This window comes from Gadus chalcogrammus, chromosome 18 (assembly GCF_026213295.1).
Source record: "Gadus chalcogrammus isolate NIFS_2021 chromosome 18, NIFS_Gcha_1.0, whole genome shotgun sequence".
NCBI classification, from domain to species: Eukaryota; Metazoa; Chordata; class Actinopteri; order Gadiformes; family Gadidae; genus Gadus; species Gadus chalcogrammus.
This window is the reverse complement of record NC_079429.1, coordinates 4,938,069-4,953,327: the sequence shown is the minus strand read 5'-3', so window position 1 is coordinate 4,953,327 and position 15,259 is coordinate 4,938,069. Positions and strand designations below refer to the sequence as shown.

At 47.6% G+C, this 15,259-nt stretch overlaps 1 protein-coding gene across 1 annotated transcript in view; it reads left to right on the top strand.

The window, feature by feature from the left end:
- The window catches only part of dock1 (dedicator of cytokinesis 1), a 164,341-nt gene that overhangs the window by 10,808 nt on the left and 138,274 nt on the right, over window positions 1-15,259 (top strand). Inside the window, exons 2-6 of the mRNA XM_056577277.1 lie at window positions 10,370-10,453; window positions 10,919-10,959; window positions 11,274-11,329; window positions 12,950-13,046; window positions 14,394-14,542. Coding sequence (XP_056433252.1) covers window positions 10,370-10,453; window positions 10,919-10,959; window positions 11,274-11,329; window positions 12,950-13,046; window positions 14,394-14,542 — 427 coding nt within the window. The remainder of the gene's footprint in view (window positions 1-10,369; window positions 10,454-10,918; window positions 10,960-11,273; window positions 11,330-12,949; window positions 13,047-14,393; window positions 14,543-15,259) is intronic.

The window sequence follows — 15,259 nt, the reverse complement described above, 5'->3', positions numbered from 1 at the left end:
GAAAACCCCATAGCGAGCGACACGAACATCGTGAATACAGAATGAGAGGTTTATGTCCAACACGTTCATTGGCATGACATCTTTCCTGCGCTGCTGTCGCGTGGGGCTGTTGTGAAATCTGCATTGTGTTCAGGTTCTGGTAATAGAGGTGTCAGCCATTGATTGTGGGCTGGGATGGACGGTCAGGGAATGCCATGTGTGGCAAAAGACAGCCATTCAGGACTCCTGGCATTTGATGAAATGGCCTTTTGTGTGTGTGTGCGTGTGCGTGCGTGCGCGTGTTATGGTTAATGTCAGAGTCAGGATATTAATGGCAGGCAAATGACATCTCATGTGAGTGCAACGTTTTAGGATTTATTTTTTGATTCCATTATTTTTATTCCCATGATTTTATATCTGTCAGTCTTGATCTGACTACTTGTACGACCCATCTGTTTCAGAAAAAAACACAATGGGTTTTCATGGACTAAATTCTCTAGTAGCGAGGGATTGTTGCTGTTGTAAATTGCGGTGGGTTAGGGCAATGAAAGCTCTGCGCCCTGTCACAAAGTAATCGGCATACAAAAGCACTTTCTGCGTTTAAAGACTGTATGGCGATGGCAATTCATCTCATCTTCCACTCTTCAACCAGTCTGTACTGAGCGACAGTAAGCTGGAAAGCCAGTCTGGGTCTTGCACGCTAATACTGCCATGTAATAAGCAGACGGATCTCACCGTTATTGGATGTGTGAGTCCTGAAGGGGAAGCTCAGCAAACTGTCTGCAGCCTCATAAACCATCCATCCAGTGACCTTTGGTCTGTCATCTGTTGTGATGAACTTCTCCTTGTGGCTTCAGCTGCAGATTGGATACTCAGGAAGGCTTGCATGATCAGCCGGACCCAAGCTGGTCTACGTCAGGGCCAAGGACATATTATAGTATGCACATCGGATTCCAAAATGGCGCCCATTCATTCCTATGTAAACTGCTCAATGGCGCAGGGCAACATCAAGGAGAGATATGCTTCCGCATCACGGGAGCCTAGCCACGCCCTAGTTCATGACGTACCAGATGCAGAAATATTCTTGTTTTTTAGCATTGTAGCATCATAAGCGAGAGGTCTGAGTGATCGCAGTCGCATTGTTTACCGACCATGGAAGTATAAGTTAACTTCATAAATATGAAGGATTGCTCCATATAACATATAATACCCACAACATAGTAAATGTATGTTGGCCTAGAAAACAATACAGTTCAATGTTATTGCTTAAGAAACAGATTCCATCCAACTATTTAAGAAAAATGCTATCAACAATTTATATACAAATAAATGGTTACATATCGATCAGCAATGAGGTTGGATTAGCCTACCCACATAAATATTTGTAATAGGCCTACACCAACATTGTTAACTGTCATACATAGCTAAACAAGCAAATGAAAAATTAAATACTAACACAACTGAAATGTTTATTAGGCTATTAACAATATTATAAAAATGTTACCGTAATGCACCCGTTCTTTGTCTTTGGATCTTTTGAATAAATGGATCAATAAATGGTGAATCGCAATGATCGCAAGCAGAGGAACGAGAGATTCATTGAGCAGCAGCTGAACTAGTCTAAAAATCTCTTTATCACTAAAACACTTTTAGTGATAAAAGTCACCACAGTGCCTAAAAACCATCAACGTAATTCCTGTTAGGTAAAAGGAAAAACCTCGGACACGAGAAGTTAACGTAGCCGTGCACTAGGCCCTCTCGAATGCCGGGCCGAAACAACATTTGTTTCACTACGACTCCTTTCAGCTGCCCACCCCGCCTTCTCCAGCAAAAAATAATAACATAAAACGGCTAATAAAACGCTTGAGGTGGCGTTTTAAAAAGAGAAAACATATATTTTTTTAGTACATGGCATAAAGATAATTATGAGCCTTTGATTGATATCCAGTCATTTTTTGCCGTGACACATTCCTGTTTCACATTCCTGTTTTTGTTGTGAACGGAGATATCTACTTCTGGGCCCCTTGAATCGAGGGACCCGTCCACAGCCTGCTTAAACAACTGCAATACCAGGCTTGGCCGCTGAGCACTGGGGGATTGCGGAAGTATGCACTGTTCCTGGGGGCTTGCTCAGGGCGTGGCGCCCTCCCTGTTCCTGTTATGACGAGTCATACAGTCAACTATATTAACTTTAGTCACACTGCTAACCGACCAAGTTTAATAACGATGCCCTGCCAAACTGACCTCGGAGCATATTCTTGCACCAACAAGCACCAACAAATTGGGACTTGTAAATGATAAATCTCTGGCTAACAAATCTTTTTAATGATTCTATTGCTACCTCTGATCTTGATCAGATGTTTTTAATGACACTTGGTTAAATACTAAAAAGCAGTGAAACCATTTACGTAGAGGCAGATCCTCCGGATGTTGACTTGATGGATGTTTGTTAGGGATGGAGAGGTTCAAGCAAAACATCCAAACTGTTCGGCTATTAACGTGAGAACATGATTCATTGATTTGTTCAGAGTAATTCAATGAAAGGGTGATCTCTAATGGACCCAGTAGCAATCAACCCCTTTTCAAAGCAGTAAAAACACATGTGTGGATCATAGCATGAATTATGAGTCTGTTTGATGGAGGTATGGCAGCGCACCAGTATACTGTAGACCCAACCAGTCAGTCAACATTGACCGCGCTGGTGCAGTGACCGACCTGAAACCAGCCTAATGTTAAACACAGAGCAACAGGAAGATTCAGGTCAGGTCAAGACTCACTTGATCAGAGTTCACCTAGACTCTGCATTGCCTCCCCCCCCCTCCCCCACAACCCCCTTACACACTTATTGTATGTTGTACGTCCTGGCACACAATTTGTACATAGCATTGTGTAGCATCTTATCCTAGCTATCTTTGTTGTGTACGGGGAATGGATTAACCTAGTGATTGTTAGTGCTTGGCACTTGGTTCTATGAACATCCTTACCGTACCGACAGAGATATATATTGTTTCTCGTTCTTCTTCTGACAAATGTAGTAATTGTAAGTCGCTTTGGATAAAAGCATCTGCTAAACGCCCCTAAATGTAAATGTAAGATGCTTAACCCTACTATTGATGATGTGGGTAAAGGGTGAACATTAGCCAAAATACACACCAACCTTCCCATAATCAAGATTAAGCAGAACAACCTGTATAATTAATGATTTGATCTGCTAAACGGCGTACAAGGGCCCTTAATGAAACCGATCCGTCAATAAGGAAATAATCCTTTGCAGCTACAGCAGTGTGTATGAGAGCAGGAGGATCTTACTGAGCATCGTTCAGCCGCTGTTGTCATGGAAAGGCTTTACGTTTATGATGGAGTGCATCTATTACCTGGTGAAGGGATACGTTGAGTAAAGGTCGTGCTAATGGGCCTAATGTTGGAAAACACCTGGTGGTGTATGTTAACAACACTGCTGCTCCCCACTCCATCATCACACCGGTTATTGCAAGGAGAGGAGGCTGACTGATTGTTGCTGGATGCAGGTTCTAGATCAATCTTCTATCCCTCTATAATGTGAGTGTCTAAATGATCCTTTTCAATATTCCCCCTTTTAGTATTTTATGGATGTGGCAAAAATAAATGACATTGTGCTTTTCACCTTGCTGTCGTTGGCCCAGCACAGAATAAATGCAACCAGCACTGGAGCTTTCTGCTCGGCAACATAGCTGCGCTCACCTCTGCACAAAGTGAAGCATTGGGGCGGATCTTCAAAGCAAACCTTTGGAGTCAATTGATGAGAATCGTGATTCTCATCAAATATTTGGAGGAGAGTCATGCCGTCATTAGCATGTGCGTCAACAAAGCCAAAGCGGTGATTCAATCGCTACGGCCTTCTGTGCAGAGGGCTAATGTCTGTGAATTCAGTCAAACATGGGGTGTTTACCTCTCGTCTGCGTACTGAGCTGTGAATGATCAGTCATTATTCAGGACCGCTTGCCCTGTTCCCGACTGCATAGCGGCTGTGGATTCAGAGAGGAAAACCCATCCTGATAGTCCTGCATGAGCTGATATCCTGGCGTTCTGATGTATGTACCGGGGTGCAGTGTCCTATACCGAGGTCAAAGGTTAATCAGTCTGAAACAGGGTAATACTAGAAGTAAAAAGTTCCCAGTTTAACTTTCAACCTAAGTCAATCTATTCCAATACCTGATACATCCTTGACCAAGATCATCCAGTCGTTCAATTCTAAAAACCAGCACATCTGATCTCTGAATGTTTAGGTTCCAGTCTCCCTGAGCTCAGTGACTTCATCCTGTTGCTGTTTATATCAGACAGAAACATTTCACATTTTAACAAACACCCTCACAATATATTGAAGCGCTTTCCAGCCATAGTTTTGTCGTTTTAAGGCGGTTAGACTATCTCACAGAACAAAATGGCAGGCTAGAGGCTGTTAAACAGGGGGGGTGGGGGGGGGGGGGGGGGGGGGGGAACAAGGATATAAAATAAACAAGTGGGATGTACCGGGCCAGTGAAAGGTGAGTCACCAGGCTCGTAAAAGGCCGTCACCCTGAAGGCTGCGCTGAGACTGATGGCGGTGCAGCGAACGGCTGTCGTTACACCGGACCGGCGCTCGTAAAAATCCCGCATCCCGGTAATCCCTGGCACGGCTCCACGGATCTCAGATCGTCCACTCCCTTTTCCCTTTTGGGCTGGAACACTGTGTTCGGCAGTTCTCCTTTTACACGTGTTGTAAGTTCTGTCTCGGTGATTCACCCCAAACGGCGGTGAAATGTTATGGGAAAAAACGGCATAGATGAGAAGTGACAGATTGAACACATTCAAATGAGCGTCTTCTGGGTGCTGCTCAGGTTTAGATAGTAAATAAATCATCTCTTTATTAACATGCGGACCTGCATGCGCCATGCATCTCCCAGCTTCTCTCTATAAACTTTTCTATACCGTATGTGCCGCAGTCCAGTGAGCCGGTCTTGTAATGACCCGGCCTCTGCATTTATTTTGAACCAATGACTGCGCTCCGGTCTGTGGTCATGTGTTCACAAGTTGTTCACATTTCATCACAACCTATCCGTGGCCCTGTTTCACCAGATCATACACAACCCAGGCTCGTGCAAAAGTTTCATATTCTTAGCATTCAGTGGAAAGGAAGGGGTGGGGGGGGGGGGGGGCACAAGAGGAAGAGAACTAAACTACTGTAACGTAGTATTCTTGTTCCAACCCGCCCTCGTTGTGACAAACCCCTCTCCTGGCTGGGTTTACCCAGCATGCTGTGTTCAGTGCCAGTTGTCTCACAATGGGCCAGCGTTGGCATAATGTAGTTGAACAATTGTGCCAAGCTCAGCTCGCTGCCAGCCACCAAGCAAAACAACACAAACTTGGGAAATAGAAAAGCAGACTTGATATTACATTGCCTGTTTCTGTTTGAGTCTCCCCAGAAGCCTTTTGCACAATTAGTTCTGTTCACGATGAGGTGTTCTGTGGAAGATAACAAAGGGAAGGATGAGAAAATACGAAACGTGTCCGTGGATCGTATCCAGATTCATAGCCAACTGCTGTGGTAGAGTTTCACTGAGATGTTTTGTGTTTGATAATGAACCATTGACAGTGTAACGCATGCCTTATTTTACCTTAGACAGAAGAGTCCCCAGTATTAACTTATGTATGTGTATGCAAGTATGGCTTGCAGCAGAAGCTGCTCGCTATCTCAACCTCATAAAGTCGTCATGTATCAATTACAGCTCTGAATATCATTGTATAAGTGGTTGAAACCGAAGTTAAAAATAACTATGAATAACTAAAAAGTAAGTGAAGCAAAAATGAAACACAGGCAGAACACTTTGATTTGTAACAAACAGGCAGAATAAAAAGGGAAGGAGCTGGAGGTGGTGGACTGGGACTGGGGGGTGGGGGTGTAGGTGGAGGGGTGGGATGGGAAGTTGGTGGTGTGGTTGGAGGCTGGAGCTGGTGGCTGGTTGTTGGTCTGCACCACCTTTTCTATGATAATGATATTGTGTTTTGTTTTATACTAATAATTATTTTATTTATTTTTTGTATTATTTACGTGAAAACACCTGTAGGATTGACGCTTTCGTTCATTCATGCCCACACGTCTGCATCAACGATGGGGAAATCTAGTTTCTGTCCTGAGTCTTGAGCAAACCCCGGTTCGTCCATTAACCAAGGTGGCTCCGCTGGAGTCCGACGGCAAAGCCTGGAATGAGCCAGTGAGGAACCTGTTACCTTCCCCGTGTGTCCAGCATCCACGGCATGGAGGAGTGCTGTGACTTAACGGGACAGGCTTCCCCTCTTACCCATGATGGCGTACCTTCCTCTTCCTCCCAAGGCCTCTCCCGGCCCCGTCGATCGCGAGCGGCGCTGTAGTCTAAATTCAGACGGGGTTCAGCGGAGGGTAGCAGACAGCCACCGGCAACCCGCCCGTTAGATTCCCAGATGAGGCTATCTGCTACCTTTCATCTCATCGCGGTTAAGTGGGCGATATTCACATGTTAATTAGGAAGGGCTGTCTGACTCGGAAGGCCTGAATGTGAATATCCATAAACCCCTCCCACACTACCTAACCCCCCCCCCCCCCCCCCCCGGGCTGGAGGCAGTAATTACCCTCCATTCAGGTCCCGGAGCATTCATTCTGTGTGCTGCTTATTGAGATCCACTCGCACCATTTTGGCAATATATAAAATGTATTCTTCTGGTTTCAATATCACTCAATATTAAAATGATCTGTGTGTGTGTGTGTGTGTGTGTGTGTGTGTGTGTGTGTGTGTGTGTGTGTGTGTGTGTGTGTGTGTGTGTGTGTGTGTGTGTGTGTGTGTGTGTGTGTGTGTGTGTGCGTGTGTGTACACTGTATGCGTGTGTGTACACTGTATGTGGGTGTACACTGTATGAGTGTTTGTGCGCTCATCCTCATGGAGAAATTCACGCTCTGGTCTCTGTTACTCTTGCCTAACTCACCAAGCCTCCCACGCCATAATAAGCCAACAGGCAGTCTCGCATCTCGGGACCTGAGGGAGGGAGGGAGGGAGAGAGAGAGAGAGAGAGAGAGCGAGAGAGAGAGAGAGAGGGGGAGCTCCAGCAGTGTTGTGTCTGCCATTGAGTCCACTTCTCAGACTCTTTTCCCAGAGTGTCACTGGAGAGTGGGAGGGAGCGAGTCATCCAACCGTTCCCTGCCTCCCAAGACAAACTGGGATTCCCACCGCTCCCTCCATCCCTACCCTCAAGCCCTTCCCGCAGGAGTGGCTAGACGCCAGCCAGCGTCGTCGTCGGGATTTAAAGATCTCTCTGATCCGAACTCACTGACTGAGCGTGTCGAGGGGAGAGTAGCGTTCGAGGCGAAAACATTGTTTTCTCTCGGTCGGGAAACTTTCTTAAAGTTATGATGGACTGTTGGTTTTTCTTCTTCGTAATGAGCTATTCCTGCCATGATTAGCGAGTCCATCCAGGAATAATGGCCTTTCTTATATGGAGCTATTTATAACCACCCTACTCCGTCACAACTGCATTAACAAGGAAATAAATTCAGTGAATTAGCTTTTAATGAGGCGCGCCCGGTAACCTGGAACGATGCTGTTGTTGCACTTAAACATTTTCCATCCTTTAAATTCCAATTAAAGTTCTTAATGGAAACTGCTGTTTAAGGAGGATGGTTCGCCCCTCAAATGATTGTTCATACTAATATTTGTGGCTAGTTGGCACTACAACTGAATACCTGGATTCTCCTCACGGTAAACCGAGCTGCACCCCATCATCGATTTAAAATGTTTTGCCTGTATGTATTATGTCAATTATGGCACCCATTGCATTAATCCCTTCGTCCCTGGAAGGAGGGATCCCCCACTCTGCGTTCCTTCTGAAGATTACTTCGTTGCTGATTAAGGGAATTTGTTCTTGCCCTCCTGGGGGCTAAGGTCAGGGGGGTCTCGTCAACACACGGCCTGTTGAGCCCTTTGCGACCGTACCTGTGATTAAGGGCGAGACAAAAGATATGAAATTGAATTGAATTTCCTTCAGCAGTCGCCCTGCTGTCCTCAGATTGATGCACGGTGCAGCAGCAGCTGAGTTGTGATGACAGATCACGGAAAAAACTTTTCATTCCTCCTAGTTTTAATGGTCTGTTGTTGTTGTTGTCGATGACACCTGCACAATCAGTCCACAATGAAAAACCTGCCACCAGAAAATGACAAATTGCTTTGACTGTTTTGGCAGCTGAATAGATTACAGGTTACATCAAGACAGGTGCTTGGTTGGTGGATTCTTCTAGTAGATAAAACTACTTTCTGAAAGTTTAGCTTGAACCCCGCCTGATGCACCTGGCGTTGTGATGACACGCCAGTCAGCAGACACAGAGACTGGCTGCTGCACCCCCGGAGCTGGGGGGGGTAGGGGCTTGACAGACAGGCCGGTGTGGATCGCCTTAACGATCAGTTAATTTAGCTCAACTCCCCTCGGGCCAGACCAATCTGGCCGACCTCTGACAGAAGAGTGAGTGAGTTCCCAGGGCCTTTGTTTAGTCTCCCCCTCTAATGGGCCCCTGCCCTAACTTCTGGTCGTCCGGTCGTTCTGTACGACCCACATAAACATGTGCACACTCACACATTCCTCACAGCAAACAAATACTCAAACAAGACGATGGAAGCGGTTTTCTCTGTGGTACCAGCGTTTGCATATGCATCACTATCGATCAGCATGATCTACTGCATCGTTAAACCAATTCAAGGCTCCCAGCTAGTTGTAATATTGCGTAGTGCAACTCCAGCTAATCAGTCAAGGAGTGGCCTCCTCATTATGTTTGGTGTTTACTTCAATTCAGAGCTCACAATTAGAAAACAGCTAGCGACCTAAAAACCTCAAGCTAGGCGCCGGTGGTGTGTGGCTGTTTGGGCACCTCTGGAGGGCTCCTGGTACCCCCTGACGGAGGGGAAGGCTATCCTGCTGCCTTCCTTCCGTCAGCCCGCTGGAGGACTCCTCTACTCCTTTAATCCGGCTGTCATCCAAACCCGCAGACCTTCGATGAAGGGGTCCTGCAGCCCTTCCCGAGTGCAGAATATGTCTGCTCGCTGATGCAAGCAGACGCAACGGAACCACTCAATCACCCACACTCGGTGTCAAGGCCTCTGGAAGACGAGTGTCGGTCACCACGGCAACGGACGCCCGGAGGTCACTCTGCGATCAAACGAACGCGTGGAGGCGTGGGGCGCGCGGAAGTCGAGCTGTCGTCCGGGCGTTGACCTCGCAATGGGAGCCTTGGTAACGGCCGGGGGGGGGCGGGGCATAGAGAGAGGGACCAGTAGTGTGCTGGAAAGGCGTCATCGTTCTAAAGAGACAGGGGGATAACGGTGGACCCCACAGGGGGGGGGGGGGCTGTCGGGTGTTGTTTACCCACCCCCACGTGAGGTGGCGGGGTGTGTGAGGAACATAACAAGTTGTCATCCTTCCCCTTCTGGGGCCTTTCTGTGTTCATCTCCTGTTTCCCTGACACACGGCGAGATTAAAGAACCCGGTTGTTTTCCTCCTGAACCGTTTCACTGCGTCTTCAGGGAGTCGGGGGCGGTGTTGTCTCCTCGGTTTGTGGCGCTGCTGCCTCTGCTGCTGCTGCTGCTGCTGTGACGGCAACATGTGCCCCGATGCTGCATCATTCATGCATTACACGGTCTGACGGGGAACGCCCACGTCATGCGGTGGGCTGGTGTTTGTTGTTTCCACCCTCGATTACATGTCGACGCGGCACGGAACGGCGCGTTTCCTTGGTTTGTTTTGTGTGCGCTTGTACAAACCTATTTCATCTCAACTCTTCATTAGCTTGTTTGACAGCTGACTGGCTGACACACACACACACACACACACACACACACACACACACACACACACACACACACACACACACACACACACACACACACACACACACACACACACACACACACACACACACACACACACACACACACACACACACACACACACACAGCTTCGTGGGCGTCGTAAACGCTGTTAATGTCGCCGCTTGCCTTCTCTGCCCTCCGCGTGTCAAGGCAGTGGGCAGGTGTCCGCCGCCTGTCAGGTACTGGCTGTCACACTATTAACGGGGGAGAGGGGCACTGACCTTATTGCCTTTCCTCTGTCTCTAGCTCTGTCTCCGTCTCTCATTCTTGCCCTGATAATAAAGTTGTTCGTCTCTCTCTCTCTCTCTCTCTCTCTCTCTCTCTCTCTCTCTCTCTCTCTCTCTCTCTCTCTCTCTCTCTCTCATCTCTCCTCTCTCTCTCTCTCTCTCTCTCTCTCTCTCTCTCTCTCCTCTCCTCCTCTCTCTCTCTCCTCTCTCTCCTCTCTCTCTCTCTCTCTCTCTCTCTCTCTCTCTCTCTCTCTCTCTCAGCGATCTATAACTACGATCCCCGAGGAGACGAGGAGCTGCCACTGCAGATCGGGGACACAGTGCACATACTGGAGACACATGAAGGTGAGCAAGTGAACACACACCTGAGTCACAAGGTGAGGGCGTGCACACACCTGAGACACTAGGTTAGGGCGTGCACAATGAAGACACAAGGTGAGGGAGTGCACATACTGGAGAAACATGACATAAGACGACCCTAAAAAAAGCAACAGGAGAGGTTTACTTTTAGCTTTAACACTTTTCTTGTCACCCCGGCTCCATTTGCTAAATGCTTTTTGTATTTTTATCCTGTTAGTCACACACAGACACACATAGACTGGTCCATTTATCGGTGGATTTAATACTGATAGCAGACAAGTTGGCGGCAGAAAAAGACGATAAATCTGGTATTCATCATCACGTGAGATTCGTGTTGCTCTGACACCTCCCTCTCCCTCCCTGCTAAACTACAACCATTGGAAAACACAACCTGTGTGTGCTGCGTGCGTGCGAGTGTGCTAACGTTTGGTTTGTTTGACGTCACCCCAGGCTGGTACAGAGGTCACAGACTCCGAAGGAAATCTAAAAAGGTGAGTGACGACCCACAGAAGCCCTTTAATAAAGTTCCACCCCCTGGGGCAACGGGGAGACCATCCCAGCAACGTCTCGGGAATTATTTTACTTATGAAATCAGTTTGATAATTTCCCCTTAATGTCTTGGGAAGATTAGCTCATTTCAAAAAGCTTAAGGCAAGTGGTTATCGAAAAAAAGACCCATTATTTTGGCTCTTCTAAAGTTCTTTCTTTGTCACGACAAAATTATAAATAAATATATGCGGAGGATTTATGCAACCTTAATCAGGGAAGGTTTGTTTTCTTAACCTGTGTTTTCCTCCCCATCCAGGGTATATTCCCTACGTGTTACATCCACCTGAAGGAGGCCACGGTGGAGGGCAATGGGTCAGTACGCTCACCTCAACTCATTCATCAACCCCTCTAGGTCGAGCTCTGCACGCTGTTTAAATGACGAGACGCAGTGTTCACGGATTAAAGAAATGTCCCTGCCTCAGATTTGGATTGTTGAAATCCTGGATGACAATCGAACCGCGGGCAGAGAGAGAGAGAGAGAGAGAGAGAGAGAGAGAGAGAGAGAGAGAGAGAGAGAGAGAGAGAGAGAGAGAGAGAGAGAGAGAGAGAGAGAGAGAGAGAGAGAGAGAGAGAGAGAGAGAGAGAGAGAGAGAGAGAGAGAGAGAGAGAGAGAGAGAGAGAGAGAGACCTTTGTGCCCAGTCATCCCCATAGACAGACATTCATTCACAAACATGAAATAACAATTGCCATGGGCCAATTATGGTAGTGATGAATCACAGAAAGAAGCAGAACGTTTTAAAACATCCTCACCTTGTAAGAGTTTTTTTTTTTCCCCGAGGCTCCACTCTGTGAGATGAAGCGCTGTATTTGAGTTGACGGGAGGCAAAAACACAGTCAAATATTAAGTTTTCCCGTAACTCCATGTGTGGATGGGGCCTAAAACCACTGGTCAAGTCAGGACTGATCAGAGTTCACCCCAACGTGCAGAGGAATCTGGGTGATACAGCACAGTGGAGCCAGGCTTTCACATCACAAGCAAACCGCAAACTGAAGAGTTTGTCGCGCAGAGACGTTGAAATCCCTCAGTGACCATAAAGTAAATAAATATCAAATATTCATAAAGCTAAATGAGCGAGTTTGTCACTACTGGGCATATTGCAGGGTATCCCAATTGGTTTTAATTTAGTTAATGATTTATACGAGTCTGTTCAAGGCTGTTGAATAATATATGCGTTTCAAATCTGCTTTTACAATAAACGAAGCTGAAAAAACAACACTGTAACGGGCTGCATTATGCAATCAGCTGTAGGGCATGCAAGAAAGATATTCTATTTGTCAAGGAGAAATGTGTTAATTTCACACCTTGTTTGATGATTTACATTTCACTCCCGAGTTTCTTCAGGTGTCTGGAAGGGGGAGTTTTTTTCCGACTTCCCCTCTATTTAACAGCGGAGGGAATCTCATTATGGTCGCAGGCTCATTGTCAGGGATGTACCATCTTGACAGATCTGAGACGATTGCGCGCGGAATGCTAATGACGCTGGATATTATAGCTGGATTAATATCCTATTAATAACGAGGGGTTCACACTCCTGCCCTTCGACTAGACGGCGTCTTTGATGGCAGATTATGCTTGAGCGAGGAGAGGAATAGAGATGGAAGTGTGCTCTGTGCTCGGAAAAACTTCCAGAAGAAAAGTCTGAAAAGTCTGTGACTCGGCCGACCTTATAACACACTCGGCCATCTGCGTTCTTTCTTCTCATCCACCTGGCTCATTTATTCCCTAACCTGTACAAAGATGTCAGTTTAAAACTTCATAGATGAATACCGTTTAGCAAACCTTCAGTTTTCCCTGTCAGTCACAAGGCTTTTGTGAAAAATATTTTTATTTGCCTGTTTCCCAGTGAATTTATTGTGCGGCCATGGCCGTCCATGTTAGCATGGCGTGTAGACATACTGAATCTGACCTTTGTCTGTTTCACTGGGTGCAGCCAAAAGGAAACCATCATCCCCACTGAGCTCCCACTGGTCCAGGAAGTCACCACCACGCTGAGGGAGTGGGCTTCTATATGGAGGGACCTCTATGTGGTGAGACCCCATCCGTGTGTGTGTGTGTGTGTCTGTGTGTGTGTGTGTGTGTGTGTGTGTGCGCCCACATGAGTATGTCTGCTTTTCTCTGCACAATGGAAAGAAACTCAGGGTAAAATAAGGGCCAATGTGGATTATTGTGCAAAGTAGACTAATTCCACTTGATGCCGTGTGACCAAGATGCAGAGGTATGCCATAAGATATAGTACTACCGAATTTGAACCAAACCACTATAAACTTCTTGCAATACATTGCAGCGATAAGGGACTTTCAGCAGTTTATTCTGCACACACTGGTTGTTTGGTCATGCTTTAATGGGCTTTTTATTTTGTTTTCTCTTATGTCTGGTAAACACTTGATGATTTTTTCGAATGTAGAAAATGAAGCGCTACATGAATAATACGTTTATCTGTTTTGGTCGTAAAAATGTGTGGACGTCGCCAATATGGCACATCACACACTAAATGATTCATCCCCAACAACCCAGTCCTATTCCTCCAAACCGAATCCCTTAAAGATCCTAATTGCAATCTTGTGGTCAAAAACAAACTTTCCTGTAATCAAACATGGTTGTCATCCCAAAAAACGACGTGATGATGGTTTGAACGTACTGGCCAGTGGCCGTTTTAGGAATCCTCACACTTTTGCCTTTGCCGCAATGGCATAATTGTCTTTCCAATGTGGCTATCCATACATTTCTAACTCTGCTGTTCCCCCCCCCTCCCCTCGCACTACAGGAGATCACATCGTAAATATTGAACATGTCTATCTTTGATCGCTAATCCGTACGGCTCCGATCAGGTGTGGGGGATTAAACAGTTCTTCGCTGGCCAACGTCAGAACGGGGAAGTCTGGCACAGAATCTGGCTGATTATCCTATCCTGTTTACCAAGCTTTAGCTTTATTATCTTGGCACGCGTCCGGCAGAAACACTGAGCCGTTACCCCAGGTGCTCCTCCATCTTCTCCTCTAAAGACGCAGCGTGGAGCGAGAGCTGCAGTGCTAGTTTTGGATTCCTCCCTCAACTTAAATGGACTGCATTTATACAGCTAACTAACCAGTGGCCTCTCAAAGTGCTTTAAAACACTATCTAACGTTCATGCATTCATACACACAGTCACACACCGACGGCGGAGTCAGCCGCGCAAGGTGACAGCCAGCTCGTCAGGAGCAGTCAGGGTGAGGCGTCTCGCACAGTGACACCTCGTCACTCGGCGAGGAGGAGCCGGGGAATCGAACTAGCGACTTTCGGGTTGCCAGCCAACCCGCTCCACCCCCTGAGCCACATGCCGTCCTCGTGTTGAGGTCTCTCCCATCCTGACCCTCCATCCCCCCGGTCTCCTACAGGGGGACAAGCGGGAGATGTTCAACACGGTGCGGGACATGATCTACAACCTCATCGAGTGGCGCTCCCAGATCCTGTCGGGAACGCTGCCTCAGGACGAACTGACCGAGCTGAAACAGAGGGTCACCTCCAAGATCGACTACGGCAACAAGTGAGCACGCGCACACGCGCACTCGCTCACCAAAGCATACACACACACACACCAAAACGTGTACACTCGCTCACTCACCAAAACATCCACCCACCAAAACATACTCACCGTCACTAACTCACGCACACGCGCGTGCGCGCGCGCACACACACACCAAAACATACTCGCACCAAAACATACTCAGTCACTAACACACACACACACACACACACACACACACACACACACACACACACACACACACACACACACACACACACACACACACACACCATCACCCAAATTGCCTTTTCCCCTGGCAGAGGTCAGGTTGTGTGCTGATAGAGTATGAGGTCATGGCTGGGTCAGACGGACCGGGTTGGTCGCAGGTGGTGGTGGTGGTTTGGGTGTGGGTGGTGTTGGGCGGTGTCAGCCTTCAGAGCGGGGCCCTGTGATGAAGCCCCTGTCCCGTGAGCCCGTAATGAAACTCTGGACCCCCTGACCCCCCCGCCGGAGGAGGGGCTCTTCTTCTGGGGACGGAGACACACGATGGAGTGGCTCCGCAGCAGCGTCTCTCTGTGGGGACGGCGCCCTGCTCCCCCACCACCGTTCACCCTGAGAGAGCGCACACTCAGACGTGGGGCTCTGGGTGGGGGGGGGGGTCTGCCTGCTGCATGGAGACGCTGTCAGGGTTAGGAGGTGCAGGGAGACGGGTTGGGCGCCTCACCTGCCCTCGCT